Raw genomic sequence first — 12483 nt, 5'->3', positions numbered from 1 at the left:
TGTGAGGGTTGTCATTTTGCACACAACAAATCCCCATCAAAGTCTATAGTCTTTTTGGGGTTTCATTGGATGCAGATCTGTTGTTTGATATGCACAACTCTCCAGCCAAAACTCCTGACAACAACCAAAGACAATCCAAAGCAGCAGATCAGTGGTTTGGCAGATATCTGCTTTTGGTTGGTATCTATGGTGCTTTTTCATTTTATAAGGAGGTGCTGATTGGAAAACATAAGTCTAAATTGTTCTTTTCGCTGTCAAAAATCTTTCCTGCATAAAAAGTTTTATGCTTAGTTTTTAATGGAAAGCCTTTATATAACAGACAAACATCTCACACCCTATACATGTCAACACAGTGTTAATACAACAAGCCATTTCTTCACAATCATTTCTTCTTGGGTAAATTATTGTATTTTTCACATACCCATTTTCTTTTTAGAAAGACCTTTAAAAAATCAAATAAAATGAGATTTACTAGAGATGAGGTTTACTGGAAACAAGGCTTACTAGAGACGAGGATTACCAGAAACCAGGCTTACTGGAGACGAGGCTTACTAGAGACGAGGATTACCAGAAACCAGGCTTACTAGAGATGAGGCTTACTAAAGACAAGGCTAACAAGATATGAGGCTACTAAAGACAAGGCTAACAAGATATGAGGCTACTAAAGACAAGGCTAACAAGATATGAGGCTACTAAAGACAAGGCTAACCAGAGATAAGGCTAACTAGATATGAGGCTTACTAAAGACAAAGCTAACCAGAGATGAGGCTTACTAGAGACGAGGATTACCAGAAACCAGGCTTACTAGAGATGAGGCTTACTAAAGACAATGCTAACAAGATATGAGGCTTACTGGAGATGAGGCTTACAAAAGATAAGGCTTACTAGAGATAAGGCTTACTGGAGATGAGGCCTACAAGAGATGAGACTAACTAGAAATGAGACTTACTAGAGATGAGGCTCATTAGAGACAAGGCTTATTGGAGATGAGGCTTACTAGAGACAAGAATTACAAAAAACGAGCAAACATGAAAGAAGATGGGCGTCACTCACCGGCCTGAAGGTAAAGGACTCAGGGAATGCCGCAGGTCAGCAACATGTCGGTTAACAGCTGTTTCATCAGACCCGTACCCGCCTTCCAACATGTCACCTAGATATAGCTCCGCCCGGTGACGTGTGGAAGCTCAGGTGTAGAAAGATAGAAATTTAAAAAACCAAAAAACATTAACACACATAAAATTGACATTCAACAAGTCAAGTTAAAGGGGTATTCCAGGAAAAAAACTTTTTTATATATATCAACTGGCTCCAGAAAGTTAAACAGATTTGTAAATTACTTCTATTAAAAAATCTTAATCCTTTCAGTACTTATGAGCTTCTGAAGTTAAGGTTGTTCTTTTCTGTCTAAGTGCTCTCTGATGACACGTGTCTCGGGAACCGCCCAGTTTAGAAGAGGTTTGCTATGGGGATTTGCTTCTAAACTGGGCGGTTCCCGAGACAGGTGTCATCAGAGAGCACTTAGACAGAAATGTACAACTCAACTTCAGCAGCTCATGAGTACTGAAAGGATTAAGATTTTTTAATAAAAGTAATTTACAAATCTGTTTAACTTTCTGGAGCCAGTTGATATATATAAAAAAAAGTTTTTTTTCCTGGATAACCCCTTTAAAGGAACACACTGTAGTCTACTCTTTCATTAAGGCCAAGATTTCCAGAGGCATTCATCTGTATAATCCAGTTAGTCTCTATATGGAGCAGGAGTTTTTTCCTGTCAATGTTTTCTCTTACTCTCACCTGCTTCAGGCCTTGGAAGAGTAGACTACAGCAGTCACTTCCATAGACAATGTTCATATGATCAATTCATCTTGGAGAACCTTTCTTTGATGGAACTGAGTGAACGTGCTTTCTGAACCTCGCATACATGGCTCTCTTGGTGCTGCCAACGTAAAACCGTCCGCAACTACATGTGATGGCATAAACCACCCACTGTGTCCTACAGGTAATAAGGCTACATACCACAATGTTTTGCCTCCTATTGACACATTAATTCCTGGATCCAAATGCCGGCACCATGTGCATGAGCCGCACCTGCGGTTACCTACGAGACTCGCACCAGTGAGCCAGTCCTTTTAGATTTAGAGGCTATCCAAGCTCATCCAAGCTAATAACGCCCCAAAGGCGTAAAAATTGGCCTTAAGGCAAAGAGGTCTTTTAATGCTCTGGATGATAGCTGGAGAACTGAAGGAGGGCATTGGGCTTTCTGTAGCCAGAGGTGGTTATTTTACCGTTCTCGACCTTGACCAAAACGTCAAGGAACTCCATTTGTTTAGCATCAATTTTATAGGTGAATCTAAGATTCATATTTTTTTTGTAGTTCAGGTAGTTTACAAAATCCTCAAAGTCCGCCATGGTGCCATCCCAGGTGATGAAAATATCATCAACAAACCTGAGACAGCACCCGACGGACTTGAGGAATTAATTCCTTTCAGTAAAAAAAATGTATTCTCTCTCAAAAATACAAATTACAAAGGTAATTACATACAAATTTGCAAAGGTGCAAGCTACGGGGGTGCCCATGGCCACCCCCCGATCTGCATATACCAGCAATCATCAAACTGAAAGGAATTATTACCTAGTACAAAGGAAAGGGCCTCACAGATAAACTGAACTGAACTGGCACTTTTATTCGAGTGCATAAGAATCCCTCACACAATCCACCCCTAAAAGCTGCGGTATGCTGGTGTATAAGCTTTCTATATCTATAGAAACTAAAAGCATGTTTTCTGACCACGATAGGTGGTGTAAGCAGTTAAGGAATTGATTAATGTCTTTTACCAGCGATGGTACCTCTTGCAGAAGGGGACGGAGGAGCCAGTCCAAATATTTGTACAATGGCTCGGTGACATCTCTCACCCCGGAGACAATAATCTCCCGGGGGGGGGGGGGGGGCCTCCAGGGTCTTGTGTACTTTTGGCAAGAAGTACCATCGCAGGTGAAACAAGAAAGGAGGGATCAGCTTCTCGTCTTTTTTCTTGGAAATGGTGCCCCTTTCAACAAACTTTCTCAGAAGAGACTGCAAGTTTGACTTGATTTTTCCATCTGGGTTATTCAGCAATTTGAGGTAAGTGGTACGATCGTGACGCCTCACTCGAATAATATTTGGTGGACATCACGACAACATTCCCACCTTTTTTTAATCACGATATCTTTCCTACTTCTGAGGTGGTCTAATGCTGAACGTTCACTTTTGCTCAAATTGCAAGGGGCCCTTGGATAAATCAATGTCCTAACATCCTCCAGCACCTTATTGTGAAATACATCAAGGTTACTACCTGGGGTAACCTGTGGACAGCAGGAGGATTTCACCCCACCTACAAAGTCTTGTACAAACACTGTATTTTCAGGCCTATTGTCTCCTGGGTGGGAGCTGTCACCAAGCCGTTGTCCAAAAATTTGAACTGGCTCCTCCTTTCCCTTCTGCTAGAGGTACCGTCGCTGGTAAAAGACATCAATCAATTCCTTAACTGCTTGCACCACCTATCGTGGTCAGAAAACACACTTTAACCTTCTATAGATGTAGAAAGCTTATACACCAGCATACCACAGTTTTTAGTGGTGGAGTGTGTGAGGGAAACTCTTATGCACTCGAATAAAAGCGCCAGTTCTTTATTGATCTTAGATTCCCCTATAAAATTGATGCTAAACAAAAGGATTTCCTTGATGTTTTGGTCAAGGTCAAGAACGGTGAAATAACCACCTCTGGCTACAGAAAGCCCACTGCCTTTAATGCCCTCCTTCAGTTCTCCAGCTATCATCCAGAGCATTTAAAGACCTCTTTGCCTTATGGCCAATTTTACGCCTCCGGCGCATTAATAGCTCAGATGAGTCTTTTCTTCAGCAACTGGGGAGCTGAGAGAGCACTTGAAGGTACGTGGATATCCGAAGGATATCTTGGATAAAGCCCTGGATAGGGCTTTTGCTCAAGACAGGAGAAATCTTCTGTTTAAAAAGAGAAAAAAAAGAGTCACGGTATGGCCCTGATTTACTAAGAGTGGAGTGCTTATTCTGGAGTGATTTCAATATCACTAATTTTTTTTTCAGGCTTATTTACTATTCTGTCGCACATGGTTATTTTTCTGTAGCACGTTTTTTTGTGTCGCACTAGTCAATTGTGTCGCACAAACTCCGAGCTAAAGAAATTAGTTGTGTAAGTCAAAATGGTTTAGACTTGTTTGTTTGAAAATGTTTCCGTGAATCAAAAGTATTCATGTGTTATAATTTTTCAAACATTACAACAATTATCTTTGTTTATCAGCTTGGGTGTTAAATTGATTTAAACCTAATATTGCAAATGTGTTAAAAAGAAAAAAAATATATAAACATTAACTATCACAAAAGCATTAATATTTTATTCATAAAAGTGTTTAACTGTACAAAATGTTTTCAGGTTAAAAAACAAGTTACTTTCACACAAAACACAATGGTAATCAGTCCCTTGTTAGAAATCACAAAATTTTTGGACTTTCACTCGGCCTCTTGGCTGTCGGTTATTGTGTGAGGCCAACTCAAACTTTTTCTCAAGTGATTTTGGAAGTACTCCGAGAATTTTCTAGTTTTTTGTCGGTAAAACGCCCATTTTTGCATAAAACACACCCATTTCAGAGTGAAAAAAAACACTCCCGAGTGTTTTCTAAAGTGTCGGTTGTGCGACAAAAATTTGGTCGCATAAATAGTCGCACAGACGTTGCGACTAAAATTTAGGCGCAATGACAGAGGAAAAGAGTCGGTTGGACTTTAGTAAATGAGGGCTTATGTCTTCTTTTTATATTTAGCCCCCTTGAGATGGTCATCAGATCTGCGATCATTAAAAACTGGTCAATGATCCCGATTTAGGAAAGTTAGTACATGAGAAACGGATTGTTTCTTTTCGCCGCTGTAAAAATGGGAGAGATGTGGTTACAAGCAGTATTTCTTCCTCTAAATCTAGAAGTAAGGACTGGCTCACTGGACTGGTGTGAGTCTTGTAGGTAACCGCAGGTGCGGCTCATGCACATGGTGCCGGCATTTGAACCCAGGAATTAATGTGTCAATAGGAGGCGAAAACATTGTGGTACGTAGCCTTATTACCTGTAGGACACAGTGGGTGGTTTATGCCATCACATGTAGCTGCGGGCGGTTTTACGTTGGCAGCACCAAGAGAGCCATGTATACGAGGTTCAGAGAGCACGTTTACTCAGTTCGATCAAAGAAAGGTTCTCCAAGATGAATTGATCATATGAACATTGTCCATAGAGGTGACTGCTGTAGTCTACTCTTCCAAGGCCTGGAGCAGGTGAGAGTAAGAGAAAACATTGACAGGAAAAAACTTCTGCTCCATCTAGAGAGGCTAAATGGATTATAAAGCTGAATGGCTCTGGAAATCTTGGCCTTAATGAAAGAGTAGACTACAGTGTGTTCCTCTAACTTGACTTGTTGAATGTTAGTTTTGTTTTTTAAAATTTCTATCTTTCTACACCTGAGCTTCCACACGTCACCGGGTGGAGCTATATCTAGGTGACATGTTGGAGGGCGGTTATGGGTCTAATGAAGCGTGTGGAAGCATGCGCAAACAGCTGTTAACCCACATGTTGCTGACCTGTGGCATTCCCTGAGTCCCGTCCGTGTCTGCACCCTGTTTTATCTGCACTTATGAAATAAAGAAATCCTTTACCTTCAGGCTGGTAAGTGACACCCATCTTCTTTAATGTTTGCAATTTGGAACTGTGTCTCTGGGGCTTTGGAACCACGGTCATTGGTTTAGGACTGGCAGTCAGGAGCTGCATATTGCGCACTCTGGGAAGTCTGATGTAAGTGTGGAGTTGCCGGGGTAGGAGTGCCGACCACTATGATATATTCTGCTGGTTGCTAAAAACAAGGCTTACTAGAGATGAGGCTTACTAAAGACAAGGCTAAAAATGATATGAGGCTTACTAGAGATAAGGCTTACTGGAGACGAGGCTTACTAAAGACAAGGCTAACTAGAGATGAGGCTAACTACAGATGAGGCTTACTAGAGATGAGGCTTATTAAAGACAAGGCTAACTAGAGATGAGGCTTATTAAAGACAAGGCTATCTAGAGATGAGGCTTACAAGTGACAAGGCTTACTATTGAGGAGGCTTACTGAAGATGAGGCTTACTAAAGACAAGGCTAACAAGTTATGAGGCTTACTGGAGACAAGGCTTATTGGAGATGAGGCTAACTAGAAATTAGACTTACTAGAGATGAGGCTCACTAGAGACAATGCTTATTGGAGATGAGGCTTCCTAGAGATGAGGCTCACTAGAGACAAGGCTTACTAGAGATGAGGCTTACTAAAGACAAGGCTTTCTAGAGATGAGGATTACTAAAGACAAGGCTTACTAGAGATGAGGATTACTAAAAACATGGCTTATTAGAGATAAGTCTTACTAGAGATGAGGCTTTCTAAAGACAAGGCTAACAAGATATGAGGCTTACTAGAGACAAGGCTTACTAAAGACAAGGCTAACTAGAGATGAGGCTTACTAGAGACAAGGATTACAAAAGCAAGGCTTACTAGAGAGGCTTATTGGAGATGAGGCTTACTAGAGACGAGGATTACTAAGAACAAAGCTTACTAGAGACAAGGCTTATTAGAGATGAGGCTAACTAAAGACAAGGCTTACTAGAGATGAGGCTTAGTAGACATAAGGCTTACTAAAAACAAGACTTAATAGAGATAAGGCTTACTGGAGGCAAGGCTTACTAAAGACAAGGCTAACTAGAGATGAGGCTTACTGGAGATGAGGCTTACTAGAAACAAGGCTAAATAGAGATTAGGCTTACTAGAGATGAGGCTTACTAGAGATGAGGCTTATAAGAGATGAGGCTTACTAAAGACAAGGCTCACTTAAGATGATGTTTACTGGTCATCAAGAGGCCCTGTATCTTCTGTATTTCAGATGATGGGTAGGTAGGATTCATCATCAAACTAGAGAGGGTTCCACAGTCTTTAGATTTCCACTCGAGGAACAAACTGTAAATCTCCTGTTTCTTCAACCTCCCTATTTATGGAAGCAAAGGCCCTAATTTAATTATCACTAAAAGATTTTCCCATCCCTTTATAGCCACAAAAATGTGTCCTCCCACAGTGTGACAACACCTCTGGCAAGAGACTAGTGTCCTCATTAGCTCCAAAAAACACAGTGTAATGAATGTTAATAGAGAGTATAACCAAGAATAGGACAACTGGGAACCTTATCATTCTTAATCCAAAATTACACTGACTCTTAAACCAATATATTCAAAAATTACAATGGAGACGTAAACTCTAAGAGAAAGCAGTTTTTTTTTTTTTTTTTTTTTTTTTCAAAAACCCATTACAACAGGGACCAGAATTAAACTATGATACCCCTGAGTATAGCCCATTGAGGGTTACTATTATTGTTAAGCGACAACCCCAGAAAGCCGTAATCTGAATGTATATACCTCAAAGTCTCCCTAAAATCTTTATGATATAGTTTAATTGATGAGCTAGTCTTCTATTACATCTAGTATTAGACTACAGATGTAGCCAAGCTGAATTTGTTATTGAACATTATGTTATATTATTTTTTAACCTTATTTAATGACTTATGTTTTTTAGTGTTTTTCAGCTATCAATTTTTTATGACAATTTTTATTAAATATTTTTCTTGTTCTCCAACTATTTACAAGCAATCTTTATCCTTTTTTTGTCCCAGGGTGACCCAGGTCCTTCCGGAATACCTGGTAAAGCTGGACCTCAAGGGTTAAGGGGATTTCCAGGTGCCCGTGGCGTAGGGGGTGAAGCGGTAAGTACCACTTATCTATATATATTTTCCCCTTTTGACCAAAAAATTATGTTGGATTGCTGCAAAACTCAGCATGCATTTATGTCTCAGGCAGAAATGTATGTAAATGCATGTGGGGTATGATTAGACACTGGGTATTGCCACAAATGGGTGTAAAGTTGCTATCCCTGTTGTCCTATAGAGGCTCGCAGATGCTACTTTTTGGTAGTGTACCTCTTGGTAAAAGATCATTGACAGCTAGACATGCCTCTATGATGCACTCGAAGACATTTGGCCTAGATGACAGACTTTGAGAGGAAGCACATCCTTGGACTGAGAGAAGTAGGATGCTTGTTTCAAGAACTTTTTCGCCATCTAGGGCATTAAGCGTTTAGAGAGCAGTTGTTATGTGAGGGCATGAATACAGGAGAAACAAACTCTGGAAGGGCCAGATAAACCACCAGTAGAGAGGATTGTTTAATCCACCAACATAAATGGGCAGTTTTTTTGACCACTACACACCATTGTCTCTGCCCTGACCATTTCCAGGGATTTAGAAGAAAGATTTTTGGTGTCATGGCGCCCATTATATGTCCTGCAATTGAAAGCCAGCCATTATAGCCTTGGTTTGCAGTGGTGTTGAGAACGAGAAACCTGAACCGTATCTTCTTTAGCAACTAATCCGGGTTCCATTTTGGATCTGACAACAGTCAGATTCCAGTATGAAGGCCTCGCTTCAATCCTATTGATACTCTGCCCAGACTGCTGGTGTAATGATCTGGAGAACCATTGTACATGACAATGGGTCACCCAACTGTGACCAACAGCTATACGTTCAGGACATCCTGTGACCACATGTGTTGCCTCACATGGCTTCAAACTAGCTTTATTTTAGCAGAACAATGCTCACACAGCAGGGGTTTACCAGGAATCTCTCTGCCTGGTAACCAGATTTATCGCCTATTGAGCATTTATTGCACTAGCTTCGGCAGCCTATAAGTGTGCAGGATCTACAACATCTGTGGGCAAATGTGCTGCCGAATGCCATAAAGAACCTGTAGGCTGTATCTCATCTTATAACCAGGCTAGAGGCCTCCACAGGGTACTCCACAGGGATTCCTTATAATTGTACAGTTTTTACATATCTACATAACATATATATTCCCTATTACAACTCATATTAAACCCCTGTGTTCTTTGCCTTGTTTCTTGTAGGGTCCACCTGGCTTAAAAGGAGGAGAAGGCCCAGTTGGTGCACCAGGAGCTATAGTAAGTGCCTGACATCCAGAAATTTAAGAGCTGCCCCTGTTACCTATATATGTTTAGACCCAGATAGTCCCTTGACATTTAAAAAGTTACCTTTAAAACATTGCCTTGAAACTGTACACAGGGTCCAGGCGGAGAGAGGGGTCCATCTGGACAAGCTGGTGGGATTGGCCTTCCAGGACGTCCTGGATCACAAGGACCACCAGGACCTGCTGGTGAGAAGGGGAATCCAGTAAGTAACATGATAAGAAGGTAACACTGTTGTAATGTCCGTTTATTTGTTTTTGTATTTTTCTATTTAGGGGTGTATTCACACACTAGGCTGTTCAGAACAGTTTACTATTCTCCCTGGATAGGGAATGGTTAATGCTCTGAACGAACGAGAATTCGGGTGTGTCTATTTTGAGCCAGACTTCTGCATTCAGGGCTGGTTATTGAGTGCAATACTATGATGTCTGTTAGTGCAATAAACTTTGTGCAATACTCTGACTATGTCTGCTTGAGCATTTACCTTGTGATATTGTCTGAGTTTTTAGCCATGGTTTAAAGTCTTTTATTGTAGATCTTAGTCTGTGTTACATTAGCCGATTTTTAGGATTGTATTTCTGTGCTGCTATGTCGCTGTTTACACTGTGAGTCTTCTTCTATCCGTTTTCTGAGTTTTTGTAACCAGACATCCCTGTGACCTTTTATTGGGACTCTGGGGAATTGAGTTTTAGTACAAGATATCTCTGTGCTCCATGGTGGACTCTGGGAGATTGAGTTCTAGTAACAAGACATTCCTGTGTTTTCTGGGGGATTGAGTTTTTATTTCTGTTTGTTCCTGGAGTCTCTGCTGACTCATCCTTTTCCCAGTCTTGTGTTCTGGACCTAATCTGATTGTTAGTTATCTTTGTTCAGAGTGAACAGTGTTCTATATTTATATCCTGTTTGGTTGATCTGATCTTTGTCCTTTGTACTTGTATCTGTTTGTGAACAGTGTCCTATGCTCCTGATCAGTTTGCCTGTTTATATCCTGCCCTGTTTGTATTTGTATCCAGTCTGGTATATCTGATTGTCTAGTAGTTTCTTGTTTCTGGCCTGTGGCCGACTGTGTATTATATGTATTTTTACGCCACTGCACTTTAGCACAGGCAGGGACCGGCTCCAAGTTGTCGATTCATCGTTTAGGATGGATGGGCAAGTAGTCAGGGTGAGTGTTTTTAGAGTCAGTTTAGGGCTTACTTTCCCTGTCCCCCCAGTCGGTCACAACAACTTTGTCATTATTTAACCTTTAGCTAGTTTTACACCTATCCCTCACATTTATCCCATACACAAATAACGCTTGGCTCAGCCGAGTGTTCATGTGTTCTATATGGGAAGAGAGAAGGGGAAAGCTTACTTCTCTGAGAACATAATGGGCTTTGCCCAATCCTTCTCCCCATGTATACAAAATAGACAGAAGTCCCACCCCACCAAAATCTGCAGGCTCAACCAACTTTCCCCTGAAGACAGATGACTGAATAACATCTTCCAATGGCATGTATGAGTGTTCCTTCTGATTTTGAGGGGTTGTACATAGACGTTGGCTACAATATTGCAGCCTGAATTAAAAAAATATCAAAAAGGCTGAACAGAATTAGAAAAACATTACTGCTGATTCCACACCTGTCCATGGGTTGTGTCTAGTAATGCAGTTAAGCTCTATAGTAGTGAATGGAACTGAGCTGCAATACCACACACAGCCTGTAGACAGGCATGGTGCTCTACTGGAAAGAAAGTGGCTATAATTTTCCAATACTGTTCAACCCTTTAAATGCCTTCTTCATGTTCCAAACAATAAAGTCTAAGAAAAGTATTGGAAAATACAACTTAAAAATCTACAAAGCTAAATTTGCTCTGCATAGTGTGCTCCTACTTGTGGTTTTTATCATGTTTTGTGATATGTGTGTATAAAATTGATCTTAGGTAAGCATATATAGGTAAGCAGTACACCATATGTAAACATTCCAGGAGGGCATACAAAAGGGAAGTCATTGATGGGTGGATTCCTGATCCATTGGGAGCAGGTTAACCCTGAACCCCTTGGCTGATGATATCAGAAGGATTTTGCATATTGTACAGTATTTATCATAAATAACTTATTGTGTATGACAACACAGGGTGAGAAAGGACCTGTGGGAGGAGATGGCCAGGATGGTGCCCAGGGAAGCATTGGACCACCAGGGCCAGCTGGTCCACCAGGACCTGCTGGGGATGATGGAGATAAGGTATTATTTGACTCAGCAGTTTGGCACCTTTATGTCTCTCTTTTTTCTACATTGAATACTAATGTTTTTGGAATGTTTATTGTTAGGGTGAAGTTGGTGGCCCAGGACAGAAAGGAAGTAAAGGTGGCAATGGAGATCCAGTAAGTATATATGTATCCTAGGTATCTAAAATCTGATAAAACAGATTATGTTCTAGAGATGGACATGCTTATAAAAGGAAATGGAGGGCAGAAGCTGTGTATGAGGGCAGTACATGATTACAAATAAACTATAGAACATATCTATAAACCTACATATTATCTACACAATATGTATTTTTTTATAATCTCTTTTATAGGGACCTCCAGGACCCATTGGCATCCAAGGTCCAATAGGACATCCCGGTCAAGCAGTAAGTACTGTGATGGAAAATCGCCTTATTCTTAAGCACGTCTTATTCCTAAGTCAACTGCAACAGAAGATGTCTTTTGATATATCTATACACGCTCCTGCAAATGTAAATTTAAAAAAAATTAAGACTGAAGGGTCATTCACTGTCCCATTCCTTAGGGTCAAGATGGAGAGCCTGGACGTAGAGGTCAGCCAGGAATGCAAGGACAAAAGGGAGATGAAGGTCAAAGAGGGTTTCCTGGTGTAGGTGGCCCCAGGGGGCTGCAGGTAAGTGAAATGTTTCCAAAGTTTGTCTCTTAAAAAAGTGTCTCAATGCACTTGAAGTTTGGACCTGATTAAGAGTCTATTCACACGGCAGAATTGCCGCTTGTGGAATTCTGCCTTAAATAAAAGCCCATAGACTTCTATGGGATTCCGCACTCCCATTCACACTTTTGAATTTCAGAAGTGTGAATGGGAGTGCGGAATCCCATAGAGGTCTATGGGCTTTAATATGAGGCGGAATTCCACAAGCGGAAATTCTGCCATGGGAATAGACCCTAACTGTACTGGGAACTGTATTGTTTTCAGACTAGTAGGTGAGGAATGGGACAAAAGGCAGAAATATTTTTCAGGCCTTTATGTCCTTCGAAGCAAAACACTATAATGGAGGCCTCTTTCAAAAAATTTTTCTCTTCCGTCTACCCCACAGACCATAGACATCCATAAGGACATAATACACTATTGTTGCATAGCTACATTGAACCCTGTCAGGCTTAGTATATGAC

General features: G+C 40.8%; 1 protein-coding gene across 6 annotated transcripts in view; it reads left to right on the top strand.

Annotated features, from left to right (window-relative positions):
- COL5A3 (collagen type V alpha 3 chain) overlaps positions 1-12483 on the top strand; it is a 213826-nt gene that overhangs the window by 183517 nt on the left and 17826 nt on the right. For all 6 annotated transcript variants that reach the window (XM_056570607.1, XM_056570606.1, XM_056570605.1 and 3 more), the window contains 7 exons: positions 7743-7832; positions 9027-9080; positions 9202-9309; positions 11219-11326; positions 11413-11466; positions 11664-11717; positions 11876-11983. In XM_056570607.1, the coding sequence (XP_056426582.1) occupies positions 7743-7832; positions 9027-9080; positions 9202-9309; positions 11219-11326; positions 11413-11466; positions 11664-11717; positions 11876-11983 (576 nt within the window). The remainder of the gene's footprint in view (positions 1-7742; positions 7833-9026; positions 9081-9201; positions 9310-11218; positions 11327-11412; positions 11467-11663; positions 11718-11875; positions 11984-12483) is intronic.

This window comes from Hyla sarda, chromosome 4 (assembly GCF_029499605.1).
Source record: "Hyla sarda isolate aHylSar1 chromosome 4, aHylSar1.hap1, whole genome shotgun sequence".
Lineage (NCBI taxonomy): Eukaryota > Metazoa > Chordata > Amphibia > Anura > Hylidae > Hyla > Hyla sarda.
The sequence above is the reverse complement of the archived record's forward strand: the minus strand, read 5'-3'. Positions and strand labels throughout refer to the sequence as shown.